General features: G+C 41.8%; 1 protein-coding gene across 1 annotated transcript; it reads left to right on the forward strand.

Annotated features, from left to right (window-relative positions):
* Positions 1 to 881: 881 nt before the first annotated feature.
* Positions 882 to 9043, forward strand: SET (SET nuclear proto-oncogene; the record flags this gene model as incomplete). The annotated part of the gene is made up of 7 exons (XM_009287003.1): positions 882 to 958; positions 1995 to 2137; positions 2861 to 2964; positions 3141 to 3254; positions 5068 to 5238; positions 5339 to 5485; positions 6492 to 9043. Coding segments are annotated over 7 exons (780 nt in total), but the record flags the coding sequence as incomplete, so codon positions are not given.
* Between the last annotated feature and the right edge of the window lie 4166 nt (positions 9044 to 13209).

A 13209-nucleotide genomic window follows, 5' to 3' on the forward strand; every position in this document is an offset into this window, starting at 1 on the left:
TCCGGGATTTTTAAAGGTCGCCGCGCCGCGGGTTTCCTCCTGGCCGCCGCCGCGGGAAGGGCGCAGCGCTCTCCTTCCTCCTTCCATCAAGTCCGCCGTCGCGCCCCGCGGTGCTGCGCCCGCTGCGAGCTCCGGTCGCACACGTGCTTTCCGTACCCGGCTGCCCCTCCGTCGTGGGGAGGGGACAGCGCACCCACCCGCGCGGCTGGGGAGCGGGGAGAGCTGTCCCCTACCGCGGGCTGAGCCGTGCGGGAAACTTAGCGGGGGAGGAGTGAGCGTGCTGCACTGCTCCAGCGACTTCCCGCTGCCGTTCATTCATCTCCCAGCGCGATAGGTAAACAGTCCTCCCGTAACCGAGACCTTTGCCAGACGTTGCCGAGGGGAAGTTCCGATTGGAAAATATCTGCCAAACGGCGACTTTGACGTCTTTTTTTGCTTGTAACCGTCCTTTCGAACGTTCTTCTTGGTTTTTAGAAGGTGATGCGTTCCCAGTTAGGCTATTTCTATTGATATTTCAGTCCTCTCTGAATTATTCAATGTCCCTTCAAATGTGTTTGTCTCGCCAAATATGGCTTACAGCTTTTTAGATAAACTGTTATGAATCTGTCATGATTGACTTAGCATTTAAGTTGGCTTGTAAAACTGTGTAGGGGAATGTGAGCTGTGATTTCTAGGGGTAAGCTCGCTCGGAGTGCCGTTTTGTCAAACTTCTCTGCACTTCAGCCATAGTACACCTGGAAGTAGCTGAAGGTTTAAGGCCTAGTAACACTTACAACATTTAATATAAATATTTGCGCACTTCTAAAGTAGATCACTAGAAAAGGTCTTAAGCAAAAACCCCAGGTGATTTGTCAGACTTGAGAATGAAGGGATTTTGATGCATTTTCATTTGTTTTTCAGAAAAAGAGCAACAGGAAGCAATTGAACACATTGATGAAGTACAGAATGAAATAGACAGGTAAACATTAACAAACTTTTAAAATGTTTTAGCAGAAATTAAAATGTAACTTTCAAAAATAAAAATATTTAGTAAAGTAAGCACTCAGTAGTACTCACTCTCTTTTAAACTCTGCCAAGATATACTTGTGTTCTGACTTGACTAACTGTAAGAGGTATTTGTGTATGATAAAAAAATTGGAAGAAGTATCCTGGTTTCTTGTTTAATTGTGTGTAATTAAAAAGGTAGAACTTGAGTTTAAAATTTTAAATTAATTGTGATAGTTTTGATAATAGAAATTTATTTCTTACTGTTTCTTCAAGTTAATGTCTATGCTATTATGCAAAAGTATTTTCATGTTTGTAAGCAGAACCAAAAACTTGATTGAAAACTTAGCTTTTATTATAATTTTTTTTATTATATATTCATGTGCTTGTAGAATAATATGTAGAAAGTGTCACTGAAACATTAGTTTCATATCCTGAAACTGTGGGCTCTGTGTCAGTATTTGCCTGGATCTTATCTCCATCTCCATGCACACTGTCCTACAAAGACTGCAGGTGACTGCTGAGGCTCTGGCCATGTGAAGCTGTTGCAGTATCGGGGCTCTGCCTTTTTACAAAACCAGTTAAATGTTACGTCTTAAGATTTTACTTGTGTGGGGTACAAAATTGCTTTGCTGTAGCTTGCTTGCCTGCCCAGAAGTTATAAAGAGCAGGTGATAGGTGTTATCCATCTTCAGGTCTTTTGCAGACAAAATGTTTAAGAGGTAAATACTACTTTGCTTTGCATAAATAAGGGTCTGTCCCTCGTGTAATGCTGCAAAACATACAACGTGTTAAGAACGTTTCCTTAAGATCAGTGAGATTGCTTCTGGTAGTGTGTTTCTTAATAGTCGTTACAGGTTTGGGCCTCAGATTTTTGTTTGAGATACCTCATTTGTTGAATGTGGCAGACTAGTCTAATCAGATGCATTTGTTTTTTAGCGAACTACTGATGATGCATCTTTAAATTTCAGTTCTGTCACCTGTGGTTAATGTGGCTCTTTCTATTACAGACTGAATGAACAAGCCAGTGAGGAAATTTTGAAAGTAGAACAGAAATACAATAAACTCCGCCAACCATTCTTCCAGAAGAGGTCAGAATTGATCGCCAAAATCCCAAATTTCTGGGTAACAACATTTGTCAACCACCCGCAAGGTATATTCTTAATAGCCCTCTTTTTTCTGTAAATTCAGTGTTTGCTTGCTTGCTGTGTGAGTGTCTTGCAGCTCTGAGGGTTTTCTAGAATTGTTGTTGGGCATATGTTTAAACGGAAGCCTGCTTCATATGCAAACGCTTCCTTTTTGTCCTAGAGTGCATTTTATAAACTTTTTATTTCTTGCATTTGTTGACCAAAGGAGCATCTTGTTCACTAAAATCCCACGTTGGTTTTCTTTCTGCATTTTAAATGACAGGTTTCCCACTTTTCTTAGTGAATTGGTCCCTTTAAAGGGGAAAAAAAAAAGAAAGGATTCTAGTTTGTTTGGGTTTTGGGTTTTTTTTTTTTTAATTGGAGGCAAGCTCCTTAGGGATCTTGGCAATAGACTTTCTGAGAGGACAAAACAAGTTTGTAGACTGCTTAGATTGGGCAAACTACATGTGTGAAAATGTGTTTCAGAGACAAGGGTAGATGTATGCAGGTAGCTCTTGCTGCTTTTTAACGTTGAACTACAACAGGCAAACCTAATGTTTTCACCTCAGCAAATGCAAATCACACAAATGCCAATAGTTTGTTGGCTGGTGACTTGAAAAAAAATGGGCCACAAGAAGTTGGCTTGGACAGATCTGTTGCTTTTCAACTCTTACTATCAATTTCCTGTATTTCATCTGCATGAAACATTTCATAGCTTTGTTAATGTGGGATTCCTAATTCTGTCTTAGTATCTGCACTGCTGGGAGAAGAAGATGAGGAAGCACTGCATTATTTGACCAGAGTCGAGGTGACAGAATTTGAAGACATCAAATCAGGTTACAGAATAGATTTTGTAAGTACTTTAAGTAATTCCTTCACTTGTGATTTTTCTAGGTTTTTTTAAATGTAATTGCATATTGGGTTGTAGTTTGTAATTTAATCTCTTCAGTTATCCATTTAATATGAGGTTTGACTTGGCATGTGTCTTTACATTATATGGGTTCTAACTCTCTGCTTTCAACTCTACAGTATTTTGATGAGAATCCATACTTTGAAAATAAAGTTCTCTCCAAAGAGTTTCACCTCAATGAAAGTGGAGACCCATCTTCAAAATCAACTGAGATCAAATGGAAATCTGGGAAGGTATGTACGCATCTGGGAGAGATGATTGCTGCTCTGTGTGATACCATCACTTTAATTATTTTCCTTTTCCTTTTTTTCTTTTTCTTTTGTATTGAAACTGCCTTGTCCTCCTTTTCTTCCCTTCTCAACCCCCTTGCCGCCTCTCTACGTACATAGTTCATGGCTGTCTTGCAGGGTTTGGAATACCCTATTGACATGGAGATCGGTAGTGAATTCTCTTGCTCATTGAGCACCACCATTAAAACAGTGAAAGTACAAGTATGACCAGATGGAGAGATTAACAAGTGCATTAGCTTGTCTCTTTGGCGTGGATCTAGACTCTGTGTTTTGTTGTTTTCTTAAGATAACTATTAAATAAGGAATTCCAAGGATAGCAGGGTTTTGGGGGGTCAGATTAGGGGTGTGTGAATTTTTTTTTCTGTTTATTTCCAGACGCTACGTCTTTGTAGAAGTTGCAGCCACACAATAATGTGGGCATGTCTTTCATCCAGACAGTATTCAAACACAATTAATTTGCTGTACTTAGTTTCTGTAAAAGTTGGGAGTGCTTTCATGTTATCCTGAAGATTTTGAAATGAGTATTTAAAAGTAGAACTGAGAGTTGCAGTTAAGTTGCTGCTTGTTTTGTCACCCTCGGATTGAGAAGAAAACTTAATTGAACTAGAACTTTCGCACTTGTACAGAAAGTTACAGTCCAGTACAAACTAGCCGAATGATCTTTACAACATACCACAAAATCAATGTGAATTCTGGTATTGTTCTTCATTAAACAGTCTAAACCTATAAATGTTGTGATTCTGTCAAGAAAACAAATACTAGAAGTTTGGAATTACCATATGATTAAAGAAAGATTGGATTTAAATAGCAGATAGTAATTTTCTTTTCAGACTCAGCAAACAGATTGTTGCAAACTTACTAAACTTCTGGGGTAAGGTTGTAGATACAGGACTCAAGTATGTTCTTGTGACCATATGTTTTTGTGGTTTGTGTAGTTTTTTTGACTTACTACAAAGAATGACCTGAAGACTTCAAAGCAGGAAATCTTAGGATAAGAAGGCTAGGCAGTTCTTTACCTCAAGTTAAAAGACAGAGCTTAGAGGTGTGGAGACTGAGTGTTTCTTAAATTGTGTGCATGTAGTAGTCGTAGCATTTAGCTACAATTACAGCTACTTTGAGTAGCATTTAGCCATTGTGAGACCTTTTAAGTCTGATATATCATTAAACACTTGTCGTACTGGTGCTTCCCTGTGATAGGGAAGCATAAATCAAATGCAAGATCCTGTGAATTTTCAGTATTTCAGTGGAGGTCATTAACAGAAACAGGCGGGGTTTTTTTTTTTTTTTTTTTTTGTATTTCAGTAGGTCATTAAAAGAAACAGGCGGTTTTACTGTTTTCCCATGTTCGTGAGAAATGCAAGTGGCTGAGTCGTATCTTTTTCTGTGAGTCGTTTGTGTTTCAAATGTTTCTTCAAGACTCATCCCTGAAAGAGGGAGTAGTAAGTGACTTCTTGTGGTTGTTTAGACAAGTACATCTCTAAATGGTGCTTATTCAAAAAAAAAAAAAAAGCCATGTAAAGACCACTTTTTACTGTTTTCCCATGTTCGTGAGAAATGCAAGTGGCTGAGTCGTATCTTTTTCTGTGAGTCGTTTGTGTTTCAAATGTTTCTTCAAGACTCATCCCTGAAAGAGGGAGTAGTAAGTGACTTCTTGTGGTTGTTTAGACAAGTACATCTCTAAATGGTGCTTATTCAAAAAAAAAAAAAAAGCCATGTAAAGACCACTTCTTAGGGAACTTCTTAACTTTGTTTTCAGGATCTGACAAAACGTTCAAGCCAGACACAGAACAAAGCCAGTAGGAAGAGGCAGCATGAAGAGCCAGAAAGTTTCTTTACCTGGTTCACTGACCACTCCGATGCAGGGGCTGATGAACTAGGAGAAGTCATCAAGGATGACATCTGGCCAAATCCGCTACAGTACTACTTGGTAGGAATAGCACTGAGTTGTTGATCCATACCCGTAATAGCACTGTGCAGGTGAAAGTGAATTTGATCACTGTAGTTAATGTTGCATATGTGTCTTTAAGGTTCCTGATATGGATGATGAAGAAGGGGAGGGAGAGGAGGATGATGATGATGATGAAGAGGAAGAAGGATTGGAGGATATTGACGAAGAAGGAGATGAAGATGAGGGGGAGGAAGATGAAGATGATGATGAGGGAGAGGAAGGAGAGGTGAGTAATCTTACCCCTTACCCCTTCCATCTCTGGTGTATAAGAATCAAAAGAAGTTTATAAGAGGGATCTTGTAAGAATAGTGAGCCATTGTTACAAAGGTAAAATAGTTCTTTTCTGTACGATCACTGACAAGGTGTTTGGAGGGGAGAAGCAGAACTGTTACTACCTTAACTTGTGGAGTGGTTTCAGTGTAGTAATAAGTATGTTTGTCTATATGAGAGACAGTGCAAATAAGTAGTTTTAGTAAACTTGTAAGGGAAGTGCTCTAGAAGAACTAGGATATTAGCATAACAAAATTCTTATTTAATTAGTGAACATTCTAGCAACACTTTACTTGTAAATAGCTTCTGTTGATGCATCCAGCTCTGTCATCCTCCCACCTGTTGGTTTATTTCTGCTTATGGCCAGCTTAGCTAAGACTCTCTGTTGGGTTCAGGAATTAGAAATTTCCTTTAGTAGCAAGTGGGATTCTAGGGACAGCATTCAGGGTGTTGGTAACTTAAAGTTTAGAATGTCTTTGTTTCTCATAACTGGGCGTGGTGTGTCTGAATTTCAGCAGCGAAAAATGACTTGTATTGAGATAGGAGGGCTGTTGTGGGCACTGGAGTACTGGGCTTTATTATGTAACCTAGAATTTAGCATGAAAGTTGAAGCATTTTGCTCTTCAGAGTTTAAAACAAGGGGAAAAAAGATGACCCCTTCACTTTGTAAATGTTAAAGTTATGTCAATGTTTGTAATGATTATAAATCACGGTACTTTTTCAAACATGTTTTTTCATTGGGATATCCAGTTACTAACTGATTTCTATGTAGGTAGGTACTCATGGCAAGTGCTACTACTCCTAGTGAAGAGGGAAAGAGGTCATCACACAGCATGCTATGGGTAACATTGTAGGGCTGTAGTCTGTAGGGTAGCAAAACATTCTGGTTACTGCATTTGAAAGTTCGTGCTATCTGAAGTTTAGTGATTAGATTTTTTTAATTGTTGCTTATCTTTCAACAGGAGGATGAAGGAGAAGATGACTAATTGAACACTGATGGATTCCAAACCCCCTTTTTACCTTTTTAATTTTTCTCCAGTCCCTGGGAGCAAGTTGCTGTCTTTTTTTTCTTGTGCTCAGTCGCCTTGTTCTCTTGAGGTCTCTTTTTCTCTCCTCTACACCATGGTTCACAATTTATTTTGGGGGAAATACCTTGAGCAGAATACAGTGGAAAAGAATCTACCAGTTTCTGTTTCAAGTTCATTTTTATCCCTTTCTGTCTCAAAACAAAAACTGTTTATGGAATCAACACACCATGTTCTGTGGGAAAAAAGAAAACCTTCTGCTCCCTTCACTCTGCTGGAAGCTGAAGAGTGCTAGGCCCCTGTGTAGTAGTGCATAGAATCTAGCTTTTTTCCTTCTTTCTCTGTATATTGGGCTCAGAGATTACACTGTGTCTCTATGTGAATATGGACAGTTAGCATTTACCAACATGTATCTGTCTACTTTCTCTTGTTTAAAAAAAAGAAAAAAATAAAAAAAAATGGGGTTATAGAAGGTCAGCTGGGGTGGGTTTCAGATGTTTGGGTGGGTTAAGTGGGCATTTTGACAACATGGCTTCTTCTCCTTTGGCATGTTTAATTGTGATGTTTAACAAACATCCTTGCAGTTTAAGATGACACTTTTAAAATAAAATCTTCTCCTAATGATGACTTTGAGCCCTGCCACTTGATGGAGAATCAGCAGAACCTGTAGGATCTTATTTGGAATTGACATTCTCTATTGTAATTTTGTTCTTGTTTATTTTTAAATTCTTTTTTTTTTGTTTCACTGGAAAGGAAAGAAAGATGCTCAGTTTTAAACGTTAAAGTGTACAAGTTGCTTTGTTACAATAAAACTAAATGTGTACACAAAGGGACTGGTTGGTCTTCACTGAAAGAAACAGTTTTAATACCCTGTTTTGAACTTGGTTGTAGTTTCTTGGCATTTTTGGGGGCATTTGGTCAGTATTTATGTAGTGCAATGCAACGTTGTGGTTGCGTGGACTGATAATTAGTTCATTTAGTTTCCACTATTTTAGTACTTGTAAAGTGCTTCATTTGGTAGTTGCTACTGCACACTCCATTTCTTGAATTACCTAACTCTGTAAGACAGGGCTGTAGGTGCATATGCCTTGTGTGAAGACAGAGGTTTATATTCATGTTTTGCAAAAAGAAAAATCACTTGATTCTTAGATTTTTTTTTTAAGTAGTAACTTGAAGTACTGTATCTCCAGTAAATCAGCTTGCATGAAAACATCATGCAAGCTCAGAATAAAAAGACCAAGGGGTCTTATAATAAGATTGGCTCTTTTTGTAAGTCTTTTCAGTTGAAAATAAATCTTAAATGCAAGCTAATTTTGGGGCTATTTCAAGAGCAAGATTCTTAGCGAAGCTCGTGTATAAAAAGTTGCTACTTCGCTGCTTTCTTTCCTTGGTAGCAGCATGTATATATGCTTTAGATATACTGTACTCTTTTTCATTTTAAAGAGACTGCATTTGAGTAGCTTGTAACAATTTCACATAGAGGTTGTTGGTACTGGTATTCCACAAAGTGTAATGAAAGTTGTTTTAACATGCTGTGCTTTTGAAATATTTAAAAAAGTGTTGTATCAGCTATCTAAAATTCAAACAGCTAGTTCTCTTTGGATGTGTAGAAAAGACTGTCTTCTGGGAAGACTTGCTGTTATATTCTCTGATTCCTTTTCCTCACAGAATTTGCTATAGTCAAATTCAGCTTTTTTTGATGCTTAAGAATACACTTAGCAGAACAAGATTAATCTCTATTTGAGACATGCCCAAATAACATGCGTGGGGGAAACATTCTGTAAGTGTCTGGTCCAGCTTGGATTCAATCCAGTTATCGGAGACAATGCGACGTCCAGTCTGCATGTGATCAATGCAAAAATAAGGCAACCATTTACTTTATTCCATCTCAGCGAAAGCGTCTGCCCTGATCCTGCTTGCAGAGCAAAGTGAAATGTTAATTGGTAATGGTTTCTCACCGTCTAGAGAGAGAAGGAACAAAACCTACGAAGTGTATAAATTTTAGATTCTTTTTCATTTGATTCCTTTTTGTTGTAAGATTGAAAACCACTTCCTGTTGTGGTAGAGGGTCGATGCACTATTACTTGCCCTGATGCCTCGTTACTTAATTTGTATGTAGTCCTAATTGATTGTAGTTCTTCAAAGAAAAGAATTTTTTCCTAGTCTTTAATGCTTTAGGAAAAATACTGTGCCATTGTTGTTACACCCCTGTTGGCTACTAGCAGAAAACCTATAAAAACTGTTTTGAAAGTAATCAAAGCTTCAGGTTCTGTAAAGTCAAATACCATGAACAAGAAATGAGAAGTCTGGATAATGAAATGCTACTTCTGAGATTTCTCTTGCACGTTCTTTAGGATTTTACAGGGTGCCAAAACACTCTTGCTACTGTACTGATAATACTGAACTTCCTGTGAAACTTAAGGTTTACTCCTGGCAATGGCTAAAGAGTAAACTAACGTGCTAAAAGAATAAATCATATTTGTTAAGTGTAATCTTAACTTTTTTTTTCTTAGCAATGGAAATGATTAGGGATTAACACATCTCTGCAACACTGAAGAAATACTACAGATGGCTGTCATGTGCTCTGACTGTTCACTTAATGTCTAATTTGGCTGAATATATGTAATGGGTGTCCATTTTTACTTGATTTAATTTGTATATGCATATAAAGAGCATTTAAAGGTAGACATTGACCTTGGATAAGAATGGGAGATTCATTCCTATTAAACATGTCTGTATGTCATTAATTCCCCACGGCTGCTTGAGCTCCTCACATCCAGTTAATCTTGCCAAGTGAAATTTGTCACAGGTGGAAGCTGAATTCAGGCTTTGTGGCCTGAATTTCCAGGGTTAGAATACAGAGTTGGCAGCAATTTAATAAAGGTGAAGCTACTGTGCTGGGGCTGTATGACTTAAATGACTCAAAGGTTATTTTTATTTTAAGTTTGAAGTTTAATTTTTATAAAATGGAATCTTTTGTCTGTAATTTCTAGTGCCAAAGGAAAGCAAATACATCCATGTGTGTGTAAATACAGTTAGAAAGGTTTGTTTTCTTTAAAGAGATTATCTGTCTGCTTATTCATACATGTCAACATAGTTTTTGTCCCTGTAAACAAGCATTATCTGGATCGATTTCTCAGTCATTTATGCCATTCATTTGAATCTGTAAGCTTCTCTTTGTACCACACACTCTAAAACTGGTGCATAACGATAGTACTTTGTTTATTGGATACTGTTCCTGAATTTTGAAGCCATGCTTTTTTTTTTTAAGAGACTGAAATTAATGAAATAACTTCTCTGATGTACCTTCAAGATATCCTTCTGTTTGAAGGAATTAAAGTACATTTAACTGTTACTTGATGTTACCATTTCTAAGAGTCTTTTTCAAAAGAATCAGTAGTCCCAAACTCGGCATCGTCTTTCATGTGTGAGGTTGATAGTGCTCGCTTCTCTTTCATGGATATCAGGTGCCCAGTGCGATAAGAGTGACAGGAGGTCACAAGTGACTCTGGAACAAGATGCTTGCTTCCTCCGGGGAACAGATTTATGCTTAACCTCTCGCCCTCCTTCTGCTGGATTAAAAATGGAAACTTCTAAGACTTATCTTTTGATCATCACATTCTCTGAGTGGATGTACTCTAGCGGCGGGAGTCCTGTAAGACATAACTCCAAGTGCCTGCTAAGTAGCCTTAGCTTCTTTGCGCAGCAGAGCCGGCGGGGCTCCTGCGTCCCCCAGGCACAGCCGTGCCCGCTGGGGCCGACTCTCCGAGGCCTCGTACCGCCCGGGAGCTGCGGCAGCCCCGCTGCTACCGGGAGGATTTCTGCAGCACACGACATAGGCTGTAGCAGCGCTCCCTCCGGGTGCTCCTGCGTGCTGACGCGGGAGGGCTGTTCCCTGGCCGGGAAGGAGCGTAAAACGGGAGAGTTGGCCAAGGTGAAAGGCGGAGGGCTCCGGGAACCGAGGGCGACTTTCCCCCGCGCTTTTCCCCCCGGCTTTTAGCGCTCGCATAACCGCAGGCAAAACGGCAAGAGGCTTTTCTGGAGCCGTAACTCGTCTACAAGCCGGTGCCGCACACTTCCCTTCTCCTCGGGTTTAGGGGAGGACGGGGGCTGCCGGTTCAACGGCAGGGCATGCCTTAACCCCCAACACCCCCTCCGGGAGGCGCCCGAAAAAGACCACACCACTCGATCCCGGGACCGCCCCGACCCGCGGTTCGGAAACCGCGGCCCCCTGCCCCCGCCCACCCGGGCCGGTCACACGCTCCCTCCTCCCGGCGATGATACTACCTAGGCAGGAGCCGCACCTGGAGGGCTGGCCCAGCCCCGGGAGTATCCCCGGCACCCGGAGGAGTCGTGCTCTGCGGGATCCTGGAAGGGCTGGGCAGGCATGTCGCGCTCCCAGCTGCGACGCTCGTGTCTTCCCGTGGGACAGAGGTTGCCGAGTGGGCAGGAACTGCTGATCCCACACACCGGCCCCCTCCATCCGCAGGATTTGCAGAGGACAGCTGAACCATGCCCGTGGGATGGGCTGAGGCCCCAGCTGGGGTGCTGGATAGCCAGGGACATCTCTGACCAGGGGGGAAGCAGAGGGCTGCGAAGCCAGAGCATGCATCCTCCTTGCCTCCGGGATCACCCGCGCCCTGAGGGTCAGCCACTGACCAGCCCCATCCCTCCAGGCTGGGGGGCTTATTCAGCCGGATGGTTCTCGGCCGACTGCTCCAGCTCCCCGAACTGCCCCTCCAGCCCTCCCCATGCCTCACCCGGAGGGTACGAGACCTGAAGGAAAGAGGGGGAAGCCCCTGTGTGAACCCCGAGGGCAGCAAACCAACCTCTGCAGCCACCGCCCCACCAAGAGCTCCCACCAAACCTCTCCCACTAAATGAGCCAAATGCAGCCCTGACCCCCGTCTGCTCGGATGGGCTTTGTCCGCTGAAGGCATGGTAGTGTCCCTGCTCCTCTGAAACTCAGTCCACACCTACTAGTTTGACTTTCCTTTTTCCAGGATTTCCACTGAATGAACAGTCTAATTAAAATCATTCCTTAAACACTAAACAGAGCCTGGACCATGTTACAAATAGCAACAGGTTCCAGAAGGGTTTATATTAATTTAATGCACTTGCTTTATTAACAACGGAGCATGTTCAAAGGTTTTATAGATGTTTAAGGCTTTACTGATTCAACTCCGTTAAGCTAGATTTAAATATTACATTTTCTGGTGATTTCCTTTTACTAATTATTCAGTTGCAGATCATTTACATAATGCTTATGCTAGGAAAAACTGTTCTAATTAAATAAAAGGAAAACATTTCTGTTTATTAGTATATTTCTAAATTTGTATGTGGGAATACGATAACCTCCGGATGCCTTCCAACTCAAAGTTGTGTGTTGCTCTAGGACTGAAAAAGCATACTAGTGCACTAATAATACTACACAACACTGCTGAGGGGGGAATCTTACAAGTGATGGTCTTCACCACCTGAAAGCAATAATGTGCTGGTTTTGGCTGGGGTAGAGTTAATTTTCTTCACAGTAGCTGGTATGGGGCTGTGTTTTGGATTTGTGCTGGAAACAGTGTGGATAACCCAGGGATGTTTTTGTTACTACTGAGCAGTGCTGACACAGAGTCAAGGCCTTTTCTGCCTCTCACCCCACCCCACCAGCGAGCAGGCTGGGGGGGGCACAAGAAGCTGGGAGGGGACACAGCCGGGACAGCTGACCCCAACTGACCCAAGGGACATCCCACACCATATGGCGTCATGCCCAGCATATAAAGCTGGGGGAAGAAGGAGGAAGGGGGGGACGTTCGGAGCAATGGCGTTTGTCTTCCCAAGTAACCGTTACGCATGATGGAGCCCTGCTGTCCTGGAGATGGCTGGACACCTGCCTGCCGATGGGAAGGAGTGAATGAATTCCTTATTTTGCTTTGCTTGTGCACAAGGCTTTTGCTTTACCTATTAAACTGTCTATCTCAACCCACGAGTTTTCTCACTTTTACCCTTCCGATTCTCTCTCCCATCCCACTGGGGGGAGTGAGCGAGCGGCTGGGTGGCGATTAGTTGCCGGCTGGGGTTAAACCATGACAAATAAGTATCTATCTTTTCCACTTGTTTTAAACACTGGGCCTATGACACACTGTGTATCGGTTCTGCATGACACGATGGCAGTACAGCAGCATGGTGGTTTTTCACCCATGATAGCTGGGGGATCACTGCCAGCCTTGCCAATGCATTTTGGTTATTTTTTCACTCAACTATTTAGCTGAAACCCCAGATCCTACATGTAGAGGGGCAGTTCTGCAGAGAAAAAGTTAGTCAAAAAACAGCACTGGAGGCAGGCATCGCCCCCTTTCCAGGGAAGCATCCTATCTAAAGGAGAGTCGCAGTTTGCTTGTTCCCCTACAAAAAATGCCAGTTACGAGTCAATCTAGAGAACTAAAATTGGAAACTACCTGATCGAGTCAGCACAGCAAACTGGGCCCCGGCTGGGGCCGGCCGTAGGGATTTTTCCTCACAGTGCCCAGCTACCAGAGGAGGTGTCAGGAACCGAACGGGGCCCGAGTTAAAGAGCTCTGTCACTGTCTATGTCCCCATACCGTCCCTTTGGCACGAACCCACAATTTTTGTGCCTACAAAGGACGCTGGCCCCCTAAAGCCTC

This window comes from Aptenodytes forsteri, unplaced genomic scaffold, assembly GCF_000699145.1.
Source record: "Aptenodytes forsteri isolate BGI_AS27 unplaced genomic scaffold, ASM69914v1 Scaffold136, whole genome shotgun sequence".
Lineage (NCBI taxonomy): Eukaryota > Metazoa > Chordata > Aves > Sphenisciformes > Spheniscidae > Aptenodytes > Aptenodytes forsteri.